Here is a 14,529-nt window from a genome sequence, read left to right on the forward strand (position 1 = left end):
ATAAGCGTATAATTTAAATCGATTCAGTACTGCAGTAAATCGTGTTGCATGCTGAAGAAAATCATGAAACAGTAAATCATATTAGATCCTAATAAAGAACATATTACATCATATTGAAATGTCAATGAAATGCTTCAACAATGACAAATGATTTACAAAAATGGACTTCTGAATATCAGCACTCGAAATCGCTGATGTTCTATGAAAGTAACAACGGCAAACATCCCTTCTAATGAAACATTCAGCAAAACGAAGTGAACTACGCCATTGAACGCCAATCTTAGATATATACCACATCGAATTTGGCACATTGCATCGCATCGCTTTGCAAGATTGCCAGATTGATTTATTATATTCATTATAATAGTAATCAGAATTTAGTTGGATATGATTGAGAAAACAAATTATATAGTGAAAATTGTAATAAATATAATTTAAAATTGAGATAGTTTCATTGATATTCATTTATTTTTTATTATTCCAGTTCAAATATATAATATATTTGGTTTCTATAATAGGGAAATCAAAGATCCTTTTCTTAAATAATAAAATCGGCAACCAGGAATGACTAATCCTACTGCATAGAATGTATTAGGTTATATCATATTGAATCATATGTATGAGTTTTAACCGCTGTTGAATTAGATTTCAGACAGCCGCGCGAGATAGCTGGTGGATGATAATCCAGACGACCGGAGTTCGAACCCACATCGGATCAGTTTTCACCAAACATCAATCTGTGCCATTTTAAACATTTATATTCCTTTCACAACACAAGTAAATCAAATAATTATTATTTCTACAAATACAAATACTCATATATAAAAATGGCGATTCGTGAGGCTATAATAAACATTTTACGAAAATATTTGGCGCCATTTGTTTTTTTTATATCTGTAATAAATCGTATATGACAATTTCATGACAATTCATGAATATATTCATATTAAATCGCAATTCAATTTCAACATAATCGCTATTATAGCCGATCAAAGTTGGCCTCCACTTTTGCATGCATATGTCAGTTAGGCACATTATATGCCAACCAAAATTTAAGGCATATGATGTTATATATACGTTTGTTATGCGATTTAATGTTTGCTGGGTCTACTCTCATTAGCTTCGCTTCGACTAGAACTGCTTCGGCAGTCGACGTCAACAAAAACTGAATTGACTAGAACATTAATCGACTAGCGTTGCCTAGCGTGTATGACTGATGAACTAGCCCAGTCAGTGGTTATTCTAACTGACGCGACTAATGAATACCAATCTGCCTCTTCATTCAACTGACGTCAATCCACATTTCCATCCCTCTAGGAATGAAATTGTTACCCGCGTATGCAATCTTATTTTTACGTCGGAACGATAACTTTATTTCTGATGCAGAAAAATAGTTACCCCAGCAATGGACGGTTTATTGTCTACCCATCGTGAACTCAAACCAACGAACTTAGACAGTTATCAGGTATGCTATTAAGGTCCTCGCGATAGTATTAGTAAATAGCGCACACACATTGCACGCTATTTTATAAGTGTGAGTAATTTTCGCGTACGATACAAAAAAATCTAGCTCACCTGTAGCGTATGTCAATCTACGTTGAACTCAAAAATCGATGCATGCATACGATATACATGGGAGAGAGGAAGGAACGAATTCGTTTTGGCGGAGAAACTGCGTGAAGAAGCCAAAAGTCATTTCCGACTGAATATAGCCAGTCAGATAGTCTATCCTATCCTCGGTTGACTATGACTAAGCCGAGCCCTTTTCCAGACCACGTCCTGGAAAAGCAACCGTTCTCGATGCCACAGAAGGACGAATAGTTGAATGGCTGTTAGCCGAAGCAAAAGCTGGATTACCCGCGGATACAAAGCGATTACAGTTAAGCGTAGCAAATTAAGTGAGAAAATCAGCTCGTTCCAATCCATTTATAGCGGGATACCGTCAATGGACCAATTGGGTTCATTAAACGGGTACCAGGAATATTAAGACGGTTTATTGTCAAGGCATCGTGCAGCTGTTTCCAAGCAACAAAACAGGAGCTAGTTTCACGAAATCCTTGAGTATTTCGTTCAGTTGGCGGCAACGTTGATGCTATACCCGTACAAATCCAGGATGCCAAAAGAGATCTGGCAGAGATTGACTGGAAGTTGGGCCGCAGCAGGAACGGAATTGTTCCTGTTTCTCAAGGATGTTTTTACCCTTGGCTTGTCCAGCAGAAAATATCGTTCCCTATTACTCTTTCAAAATGAACCTAAGTCACGTGTCGCATAAGTCTCTTATGAAACGATGCTGCTATGCACGGGAAAACGCATAATTCTGGTTTGTCTTCCACAAAATTATACTCAAATCATTTAGCTGCAGGACGTTAGCTATTTCTGACCACTCAGGGTCTGTGGATAGAATGACACCCAAACTAGCGTTGGCTGAAAACATTTCATCTTTGGCAGAAATAATGCCATTTCGTATGATGGAGGGTAAAATGGGCAAATAATGATCTTAAAAAAGGTTTGTATGTATGGGAGCAGACATCTCTTTATTTTTGCTTTCTTCATTTCATTTGGGATTGTGCCATAAAAAAGTCCATACTACGTCAATGGGGATCGAACCATGGCCGGCTGAAATGCAAAGCTGTTTCATACGACCGCGCTATCCATATAGCTACTAGTGCTGTTATATAAAAGTGTGATCATATTACACCTAATCATAAAATGAAGTTTAGCATATATATTATACAAATGATATACACGTATTTGTGTTCCCGTGGCCGAGTGGTTAGCGTCCCACATTATAATGCCGGGGGTTCGGGTTCGATTCCCGTTCTGGCCGGGAGATTTTCCGTCAAAGAAATTTCTTCCAACTTGCATTGGATCGCGCGTAATCTAGAGCTTGACATTCCAGAATACATTCAAGGCGTTATATCTGGCATAGAAATCTCAACTAGGTATTACTAATAAAAATGACGCTAGTAATACCTACTTTGAGAAGGCAAATGTTCCACTGGGAACGTTAGTGGTGCCATCCAAGACGTATTGGGGAGTAGAGCATTTTCTGTTATTTTTCGGCTCATTTAATGCAATAAATCGGGATGCCATAACATGTGCTAAAAATTAACTTTGGGCGTACAACCGACATTGATCAACGGTTTCCGGCGATGTGGATTGTATCCGTTAGATCCTGGTTCTGTCAATTACTCAGGTCTTATTGGAAAATCCAGTGAAGCGAGCTGTATTGCACGAGCTGTATTGCCATTAAATAAACGACATATTACTAGTGTAATTCATTCGATTATTGATTTCGACTCGTTTAACTCGTTTACACCATAAAACGTTATCAAATCAACTATTTAAAAACGATTCATTATTATAACAAATTGATTATTGGAATCAGGACCACCAATTAACGTAATTAGGAAAATTATGTTTTTTCCGGTTGAAATTAGGACCAAAATGTGCGAAATGTTTTCCATAATTACAGGTGACATGAATACAGCAAAGCTCTCAGCCGTATGGTTATCAGTAGTGAAACGAATACCAAACAAGTAGCATATTTAAGAACATTATATACGCGTAAGCAGTTATTTTTAGAGTACACAAACGTTAAATGTTGTACTAGCTGAGTGGTATATGAGTACTTCACGGTACTTCAGAATCATTTACTTCTGTTCTTAGATCAAAAACACCGTGATAATTTGGTAATTTGGCTTCAATTCATAAATCAGGAAAGTCATGGCGTGGTTTAATGGATGGGCTTCAGATTCTGAACTGGTCAGCTTGTTTACCAGATCAAAAGCCTATCAAGTACTTATGAGAAGTGATCGTACGAATATTAGATGCAGCTTACAAGTAGTATGTGTGATTTGAAGAGCTTAAACGAGCAACATGGCGTAGTTTGGTCAAAACCACCCAGAATAGGTTATTTTAACTGATTGAGAGCTAAAGATGACCAACGAATTATAAATTTATTGTAATTCATGTGAAGTTGACGCGAATTTTGTAAAGAAGTGAGAGTTTTTCCATCTGGTTTTATAGGTATGAAACACTAGAATTTTAGTTTTTTTTATGTTTCGTGCCTGGACGCAACAATAAAGTTCAAATGGCCAATCTTATAAAGGAAGGTAGTTATTATATCCTACACTATATACTTCAATTCAACCGACTTCTTACATATCTCTGGAAACTCAGAAAAAATGAGTGGTTCTATAGTTGTGAAACGCAGTGTATAATCAGAACCTACCGGTAAACAGATACGTGCTATTGTGAAGTGGATTGTACGGGCATCGGCCCAGTGCTTCCATCTCGTTACTGTCGTACGCAATCGACCCATCACTCGGGAGCACATTGTAATACCGGCACAGCGGTTTGTACGAATTCGTCCCGCAAAGCATGATCCGATTGGCACCAACTCGTGCATACACGCGGATGTAATTCTGGCAGTCCTGATCCAGCTTCCCCTTGAGCGTGCAGAGTTCCCGGTGGGCATCCGATGACGTCCATTGAACCCGCTGGTTCGGATTCTCGATCAATCGATCGAGACTGATGTTGTAGAGCGCGTTTCGCGCTCCTATCAGTATCGAGTTATCGTCTTGGTCTAGCAATTTAAAGTAATCAGTACTGTTGCCGAAGAAGGCTGGTATCGTATTATCTGGAAAAAAATATATTAGAAAAAATTCGATTATAGGTGGGTTGATGACCATGAAAAGTAAACAGCTTAGAATAAAACAGGAAGTGGGTTATATCTATGGTATAACCGCAAGGGTGACGTAGGACTATCGTTGATTTAGAGATCATTTGTTTGAAGTTTAATAAACTCTTTCACATGAGTTTAATAATTCAAATAAACTCTTTCACATGAATGTATTTTTAAATTCCCAGAGGAACTGGCACATTATTTTCAGTAACGATTAGATATTTCCACATTTTCCTCGATACCGGAAGCCCACCAGTGGTTAATGCTAATTCGATAACCATCTGTTAATAGCACTTGCTTGAAACATATTTGGTCACAGTGTTACATGGATAGAAAACATTCAAATAAACTCTTTCACATGAATGTATTTTTAAATTCCCAGAGGAACTGGCAGATTATTTTCCAGCAATGATTAGATCTTTCCGGAACTTTCTCGATGCTGAATGGCATCCTAACGGAAAGAGTTCTGCGCGTGTATGTGTCGATCCTTCGCCGTCCACCTCCTCCAGCACGTTAGGCAACGATGTTGTCTTGTCGATGTCCTCACGAAAAATGAATGTGTCTCACCACCAGAATATCGCTTAAGTATGCTTTTTGTGTGTGATTGAATCGAGAGAAGGTGTGGTTTACGATGGCAATTTGGAAGGCAAACTACAGGGAAATGAACTCTCTGAGCTCAGAACTTTCGGCGACTGAGCAATAATCGATTGCGGGCGCATACAATATTGGATACGGAAATATCCTACTGATGGGGAAGAATAATCTTCTGAAGCTATCCTGTTAATTGCGATTGATTGAAAAACCACAAAACCAAATGTATTTGGTCACAGTGTTACATGGATAGAAAACATTCAATTAAACTCTTTCACATGAATATATTTTGAAAATTCCCAGAGGAACTGGCAGATTATTTTCAGTAACGATTAGATATTTCCACATTTTCCTCGATACTGGAAGCCCACCAGTGGTTAATGCAAACTCGATAACCACCTGTTAAAAGCCGCGCGTGTATGTGTGTGTAGCGATGTCTTCCCAGGGAACCGTTTGTGGCATCACTCTCCTCCTGATAGATTCCCTTCTGGCCTAGGGTGCACAAACAGGCTCTTGGTGACACCGTTCATCCGCGCTTTCATGATAAATAAAGAGCTTCACCGCAATAGCGACAACATGCTCCAATCGCTGTTCAATTAGAACTGAGTGGATTTCCGAGCGCCGCTCGCTTATATACCGATTGGTGATTTCAATAGCCTGTTTTGAAAGCAATTTTAAGGCTATTGAAACAAGTTTTTGGATCAAAATGTAACAAGTATATAACGCGTAGACATTTTATCTTTCGAATGATGTGTTTATCATACCATTTCGTTCAGTTGTTTAGGAGCTATTAACGCTCAAAATCTCGGTCTCCGGCGTAACGCTTTCGTTTTCGAAACTTTGATTTTACACCCCGGTATAGAAATGAAAGACGTAGTCCTACGTCAAAATAAAGTTTCGAAAACACCTGATTGTCATATCTTTCATTCCGTCGAGTGTGAAGAAACCCAACAAATTGAAACCTCTCCGTTTGTTGAGCTTATCATTATTCAAAGTGCAAATTTCCTGGTAAGGTGTGGCAACAAAATTGATAAAACGCGCTGCCGCGATATAGTAAAGAACACGAGACGGGGATTAAGAAATCACCGCAGGTGTAAGGCCATCGAGTGGTTGCGTGTGTGGAGTTGGACCGTGATTGTTTCGCTGCTGCGTTCGAAACGCCATATAATGCATGCATCTTCTGGGTCGCAAATGAATTACAAATAGGATGCAGAAACTGAAGAATAGCGGTAAAATGAATACTAAATTATTGTGTCATATATTTTTCTCCTCAAAACAGGTAACACACGCGATGGGTTTTTTATTACGGAGTTTGGGTTGAAAAACTTATCTTTATCATTATCATAATCAGTGACATTTCATTCGCGCATTTCATTCAGACTAAACAGATGCAATTGGGATGGAACAGTTTTGGAAGTTTGGCGCTTGGATTTCATTGATTAACCCATGGTTGTAAATATAAATCAACTAAAACATTCGACCGCCTGATACAATGAAGGATATAAAAATATACAAATCTTATGATTAATTACATGTCTTATTAAGGAACATCGGATCGATGCTATCCTACCTAACATGATCCGAATAAATCCGATCATTATTTGCTTACAAAAAAGGGTCTGCTACTGAAATATTGTGAAAAATCGTAATCTATTATTTGTTCCCAAAATAAAACCATTCCAGGGGTGATACAGAGTAAGTGGAATGGAAAAAGTTGTTAAACTAAATCTTTGCCAAACCAGTCAAGGCATCGCTAGGTTACATGATTGGACATAGCGCTGTCAATTCGTAAATATTTTTATCAAATTTTCATATTATTGAAATTTCAAATCTGTTCGATTTTAATTTTTGTTTTGCTAACAAATTTTGAATTTTCTAGCTTTCACATTCTTTATTTATTTTTCTGTTTTTGAATTTTTATTTTATTAAATTTTCTTTCAATTATTAGAGTTTTACAATTTTTTAAGTCAGGAGTTTGGATTTTATAAATTCGAATTTGAAGCTTTCAAATTTCCAACAATTAATTTATTCAAATTTTTAAATTTTTAAATTTCTTGCTCTTTTTTCCAATTTTTTATTTTACAAATGATGAATTTTATGAAATTTTCTATTTATGAATTTATATACAATTTTTTTAAATTTTATAATGTTCAAATACTCAATTTTAATTTTTGATTTTTTTTAAATTTCATTAATTTAAAAAAATTTGAACTTTTTTTATTTTAGATTTTGTAATTCTTATTTTATTCAGTTTAAAAATGTTATATTTCATTCTTTTTCAAATTCTAACTTTTTGACATTTTCTAATTCTAAATTTTTGAAATGATCGAAATTTAATTTTTTTAGTTCTCTTGTTTTTGAAATTTCTAGAAATTTCTTTAAACTTTAAAGGTTGTTAAAATGCTCAAATTTTCCAAATTTTTAATTTTAATTCCCTTCAATTTTGAAATACTAAAATTTTCAAATCATTGAAAAATTAAAAATTTTAATAAAAAACAAAATTTAAACAAATTAAAAATTCGAAAATTGGAATTAAAAAAATTAATAATTAGAAAATTAAACAACTGGAAAATTCAAAAATATAATTGAATTTGAAGCTTTGAAAAATTGAAAAAAACAAAATAAAAAAAAGTTACAAATTTGAGAATAAAATAAAAAAAACCAATTTATATTTTTTCATATTTTTAAAATTCATAAATTTAGAATTTTGAAAATTTTAAGATTCCGAAATTTATAAAATACGAAAAAAAATTTATCTAAAATCGGAAGATTTGAACATTTTAAAATTGAAATTAAAAAAAGTTATAAATAGTAATTTAAGAAAAAAAACATTTGAAAATTAAACATACATTTGATTCAAGAATTTCAAAAATTTTGAGGTTTTCAAATGTTCGACATATTTAAATATCCATTTTTTATTTTAATTTTTTTTGAATGATACAGTTTTTCAATTTTGTCATTATATTTTCTTTATGTCCTTTTAAATCTTTAAATTTTAAAAATTTCCGATTTTTAAATTTCCAATTGTTTCATTTTCTCAAATTTATCCAAATTTTAAAATTTTTTAAATTCTTGGTTTTAAACTTGGTTTTATGTTTGATATGAACATTTTCAAATGTATTTTTTTTAAATAACTATTTTATATTTTTTATTAATTTCAATTTTGAAATGTTCAAATCATCCAATTTTTATTATTTTTTTTGTGAATTTTCTTTTTTTGTTTAGTGTTTCAAAATCTTAATATTTTAAAACTCTACATTTATGAATTTCAAAAACAATATTTTTTTCTTTCATTTCCAAAATTTTTAACTTTTTTTATTTTGTGTTTTTTCTTAAATTTTAAATTTTTAAATTTTTATGCCTCCAAATTCAATTTAATTCTTGAATTTCACATTTTTTCAATTTTTAAATTTTCGATTTTGTAGAATTTTTTTTTTTCAAATTTCCTGATTTTTTAATTTCCAAATTTTCAAATTCGATTCTTTTTTTGAATTTTACAACTTTTCAATTTAAAAAAAATTAAAATCAAATAATTTTCAAGTTTTCAAATATTTCCATTTTTTTATTTTCCAATTTTTCAATTAATTAATGTTAACTAAAAGTACAAAAATTTGATGTGATTTCCAAATTTTCATATTTTTGGATTTTTTTTCGAAATGAAATCAGATCTCGGCGTTTCATGCATTTTTAAGTCATTTGGCATTGAAAAAAAATCGATTTCCCAAATTTCCTTTATTTCCCCCTTGGAAGATTTTCGAGGATCAAAAAATCAAAACTTTACGCGGTTTGAGGCACCCCTAAATCATGTTCGATCGAGCTGAAACTTTGCACATGGTCGGTTTTTGAAATTTGACATGATCATTTTCGCTGCCACCCTAATATTGGGTTGGGGAAAAAGAAATGTCGTATATTGTCAATATATGGCAACACTTAAACAACACTTATCTTGTGTTGTACTTATCGCATCGGGTCATACTATACGACTATTTAAAGACGACAATCTGTGCTACAAGTGTCATTTTGACAGTGTTGTGATTATCCTTTTCAGTCTCAAGTTATGACGCGTCAAAGATGCAGGCCACCAAGCAAAAAATTCGACATATTTAACGTTTTTACTACCTGCAAGGTAAAACTGCATCGAAGGCGACCGAAAAAAATCGTGTAGTTTATGGACCTGACACTGTAACGATTCGCACAGTACAGCGTTGGTTTGATCGATTTCGTTCTGGTGTAGTGGCTGTCGAAGATACACACCATACTGGTGGGTCAATCGTCGTGGAAACCGATAAAATCGTTGAAATCATCCAAGTAGACCGGCATGTGAGCACTCGCTCGATTGGCCAGAAAACGGGTTTAGACCGTTTGGAACCATTTGCAGAAGATTGGATTCCAAAAAAAAGCTGGATGTATGGGTGCCACACGAGTTGACGCAAAAAAAATCTTTTAGACCGAATCAACGCCTGCGATGCACTGCTGAAACGGAACGAACTCGACCCATTTTTGAAGAAGATGGTGACTGGTGATGAAAAATTGATCTCGTACGACAACCTAAAGCGAAAAAAAGTCGTGCCAGGCCAGAAAGGTTTTGCTGTGTGTTTGGTGGGATTGGAAGGGAATCATCCACAGCTGGTCAACTATGGCCAGACCCTCAACTCGGTTCTCTACTGTGAGCAGCTTGACCGTTTAAAGCAGGTGATTGACCAGAAGCGGCCAGAAAGGATCAATTAGAATGGTGTCGTTTTCCACCAGGACAAATTAAATTGAATAATTTTAAGTATGTTAAATAAAGCGTCAAATTTCGATCAGAAATACGACAATTCTTTTTCCCCAACCCTATATATAGAAATAGAAATAGAAATAGAAACAGAAATAGAAATAGAAATAGAAATAGAAATAGAAATAGAAATAGAAATAGAAATAGAAATAGAAATAGAAATAGAAATAGAAATAGAAATAGAAATAGAAATAGAAATAGAAATAGAAATAGAAATAGAAATAGAAATAGAAATAGAAATAGAAATAGAAATAGAAATAGAAATAGAAATAGAAATGGTATAGGATATTTCATAGAATGTCGCAAAAGCAATCAAATTCAATTTCATTTCAAGCAAGTTCACAACTATTTTACGCTAAGTGTTAAAGTAAGATTGATAGGAATTGATGTTAATCAATCGAATGTTTATTTTAGCCGGAATACAAGGAAATTAAATAGGCGTTGCAGCAGCATATATATTTCACAAACCTTGGGATGTAACAGCATCCAAAAAAATCGCCATTGATGTGTACAGAAGATGATAGGTCGAACGAACAAACAATAAAAACTGCGGGCTATTACTGTGAGTATTCTCACTGAGAGCTCCCTCCCCGTACGAAAGGTCATTCGATTTTGGGTAAACGTTTACATTTCACACAGTAATTGATGTTGATGTGTGGCTTTGGTAGCGCGTGGCTTGAGAGCGGCATGACACTAATTGAGCTGACTCTGTTGTTGTTTTTCGCAGCTGCCTGCTGCTGGCGGGGTGTGGAAATCAACATCCCAGCGCGAGTGCCCAAGACGGAATGGACATCATATAAACGGCGATGGCCCAGACGCTTGCCTCAGCACTTTTGGCAATGATTTGGTCTGTCAAAACAAAACATTGATTCTCACCATCATGCGCTCTTAAGAGTGATCTCGGTGCCAAAAAGGTGTTTGACGATGGGCGCAACTTCGAACGGTTATGGACTAATGGGACTGTTTGTAAGTTCGTATTCGGTGAACCGCAGTTGCAAAAGCGTCAGTTAATGGTTGGTCAATCCATGAAATTTCGTGTTACCATTTACTTTTATTACGAATGTGAACTTTCTATGGATTCATAAGAATTATTATCGTCTTAAATTAAACGTTTTTGCCGGGAAAATTAGTAACCAGAAACTTCCATGCAGAAACCTATAAACTTCCACCGGAAAGTAATTAAATTGATCACCCAAACGAACCATAAAACAATGAAATAATCGTTTTCGGTACGAGGGTCGAAATAAGGAATCAAATGTCACCGAAGCAAACCACATAGAGGATATTTTATCGAAGATGTGTTAACCTAAACCAAACAACAACAGTAGGGGAGAAGTTCTGAAGGATCAGAGCCCGCATATTACAAATGCTAGCGAAAAGCAATACTCACCATATGTAATGTATGACTTGGTCAGGACATCTGGTGTCCAACTGTTTATCCTATCTAAGCAGCAGCTAACTAACACTATTAGGACGAGAATGGATGAGTTCAGGTGTCTCCTCAGCATCGCTATCGATATCCTGCTGGTTTCCATTATGCGTGTGTGTGTGTGTGTGTGTGTGTTTGTATTTTATGTATTCTTATGCTTTTATGTTTTCACTTGTTCAGCTACACTTTTTGCTTCAATCTCCCTCGCTGACAAGGGTCCAGGCACTTGGGTACACCTTTACGGTGATGTTTTCCTCATCACATTCGGTGCATTTTTGATGTTGTTGTTAAGCCGCTCTGCGGTAAAATACTATCTATCTAATCAGCGATTGCTTTCATAAACAACTTAACAGATAACTTCGACATAAGGGATTCCATATTTTTATTTCACGAGAGGGACCTGAAAAAATAAACAACAAAAAAAATATTAGATTTGTTTTTATATTTATTCATGAAAATAATGAGTGAATGAAGACATCTACAATTCCCACAACATGTGTCAAAGGGCTAAACCCTCTTGATGTATTACAATTATCGGTTTATGCTTTAAATTTACATACAATAATCCTCCGAGTATCCAGCTCCCAATGTGAGTTCAACTATTACCCCCTCACTGAAAACTTTAGTATCAAATTTTACCATCTGATTAAAAATTCCCCTCCACGCGCTGCCCGCAATGAAGAGTTTGTTAACGGTTGGAACCCTAAAGATGATGAAGAGAGCTTCATAGAAGACAGTATCACGTTCCGAACTCTGTATGCAGGAGGAAAACCCTCATTTCAGGCGGTCCCCTCCACTCATTTATTCACCCTTTTTACTTTGTTTATGGGTGTTACTTTTCTCGAATGCATAATCATGATATGACACATCCAATGGGTGCTGTCGTTGCCGCTGCTGCTGCTGTTCCGTCCGATTTTTCCTCATGAAGCGCATACTAATAGCATTGACCTCGGTGTGCAGTGTTCTAACCTGATGACCCTCACTCACTTCAACTTAGGCCCCGAGTCGTCGAGGCTTCGTGTGTGCATTTGTGTATTATCGAGTCGAGTAGTTGGTTTTACTGAAGCACACACTTGAAGATGAACAGGATGCGGCATGCAAGTTCTTATTTTTAGTATAGTATTGCAGAAAAAAAAAGTTTCTGCGTTCCACAGAATGAGAGCGGGAATTGGAAACGTTGTGAAATGCTGAATTCAGTCAGTGAAGCAGCCTTTAGTAAACAAAACCAAAACATAATCAATCAATCAAAACAATAATGGGTGCCAGTGGGTGTCGAATCGAGACAGTTATGGATTACGCTGCCGATGAAAGATAACAAATGTTTGTATTTCACACAAAAGTCTATGGTTTGAATAATCCAGGTTGGTTGGGGACAGAATTCCAAATTATTTCCCTGCACAAAACACTGTGATTAACACTGAATGGTATATGAATAGTGAAGTTCGAGCTAAAAGATAAAAGTTTCATATATAATTTCCTAGAATGTCGTTCAACTGATTTTTAGTCTGATTATCTCAAGCGACCTAATGTTTGAATCAATGTGGCAATGATTGGAACCGACTTTTAGTATGGCATAGATCAATTCCACAGAATCAACTGTGAAGGGCTCAAACACAAACTACGATGAGAGGTTTGGAAGTTCACCTCTTGCGTACGCAGGTTTCATTCAAAATCAAATTTGCTCAAACAGTAGGGAAACGTTGCCGTAATCCGACCGGTGGCCATGAACCGGTCATCCCTTGGATCTCAGGAATGGCGCTACCCAGCGAATTTTTAGTAATGGAAAATAGAAGGGCTCTCTACGTTGACAATTTGGTTGTATGGTGACCATTTTCCTGCTCCTTATATTCTAGTGTTTTTGCGCCGTTTTGTTTTTTCAAGGTTTAATAAAAGGAAAAAATAGATGTTTGACCTGTACGGAAAATGAGTGAATTGTTTTTGAAAATGTCGAAAAATTACAAAACTATGCAATTTCGATTGCTTATGGATATGGATCAAAAAAGTCATATAAAATTCAATTTAACTGTTACCTGTACTGTACATTGGATTTGATTTGATTGATTGATTCAAGTGAGGGGATCTGTTCATATTTCATTAAACAATAGTTTTCGGCTTATAAAAACCCAGTGTATTGCTTAACTGAAATGCGTAATGCTTCTGGTAGACAAATATGGTAGAAAACTTTGATTGCGTTTTTGGTTGTGGGTGCAAAGACATGTGTCATTTAAGCAACTTTGCATACTTCTTCTTCTTCTTCTTCTTCTTCAATGGCACTAACGTTCCTAGAGGAACTTCGCCGTCTCAACGTAGTATTACTTGCGTCATTTTTATTAGTACTTAGTTGAGATTTCTATGCCAAATAACACGCCTTGAATGCATTCTGAGTGGCAAGCTCTAGAATACGCGTGATCACAGTGCAAGTCGGAGGAAATTTCTTTGACGAAAAATTCCCCCGACCAGAACGGGAATAGAACCCGAACACCCGGCATGTTAGTTATGACGCTAACCACTCGGCCAAGGGAGCACAAACTTTGCATACTTGAAATCTTCAAATAAGAATTAGACTACTTTTCGAAAAGGGCAAAAAATTTGTTCGTATTTTTTACAACATTTTATAACTTGAAAACTATGATGCCTACAGCATTCTGGTGGAAGGATGAAATGTAAGAAATAAAAATTAAATTTTCATAAAAAAATACAAAAAGAAAAAAAATGTCGTTGTAAAACAATATTTTAAAAACTAAAACTCTCCCATAAACCTATTTTTTATAATTCTCAAAAAAAATTATGAATAGCCCTTACAATTTCCAACAAGTCGTCTATACATCGGAAGATGGGCACTTTTATAGGGGAAAAGTTTTTCTAACAAAAACTTTTTCATGTTTTCTTTGGAAAAATTACAACTAATCTTTATTTTGTTTAATGTGAAGAAAGTGATATAGTGTATTCGATAAAGTTTTAGATCATAATAAAGTATAAACTTTTGTCAACACAAAAAATGTTACGAGTAAAACATTGTTTTACTGAAAATACCGATGGAGACGTTTT

At 35.2% G+C, this 14,529-nt stretch overlaps 1 protein-coding gene across 5 annotated transcripts in view; it reads right to left on the minus strand.

The window, feature by feature from the left end:
* LOC129764248 (semaphorin-1A) overlaps positions 1–14,529 on the minus strand; it is a 204,805-nt gene that overhangs the window by 14,306 nt on the left and 175,970 nt on the right. For all 5 annotated transcript variants that reach the window (XM_055763149.1, XM_055763153.1, XM_055763151.1 and 2 more), the window contains 2 exons: positions 11,443–11,881; positions 4,235–4,642 (listed from right to left, as the gene is read on the minus strand). In XM_055763149.1, coding sequence (XP_055619124.1) covers positions 4,235–4,642; positions 11,443–11,587 — 553 coding nt within the window. In that variant the 5' untranslated portion in view covers positions 11,588–11,881. The remainder of the gene's footprint in view (positions 1–4,234; positions 4,643–11,442; positions 11,882–14,529) is intronic.

Source organism: Toxorhynchites rutilus, chromosome 2 (assembly GCF_029784135.1).
Source record: "Toxorhynchites rutilus septentrionalis strain SRP chromosome 2, ASM2978413v1, whole genome shotgun sequence".
Taxonomy (NCBI): Eukaryota; Metazoa; Arthropoda; class Insecta; order Diptera; family Culicidae; genus Toxorhynchites; species Toxorhynchites rutilus.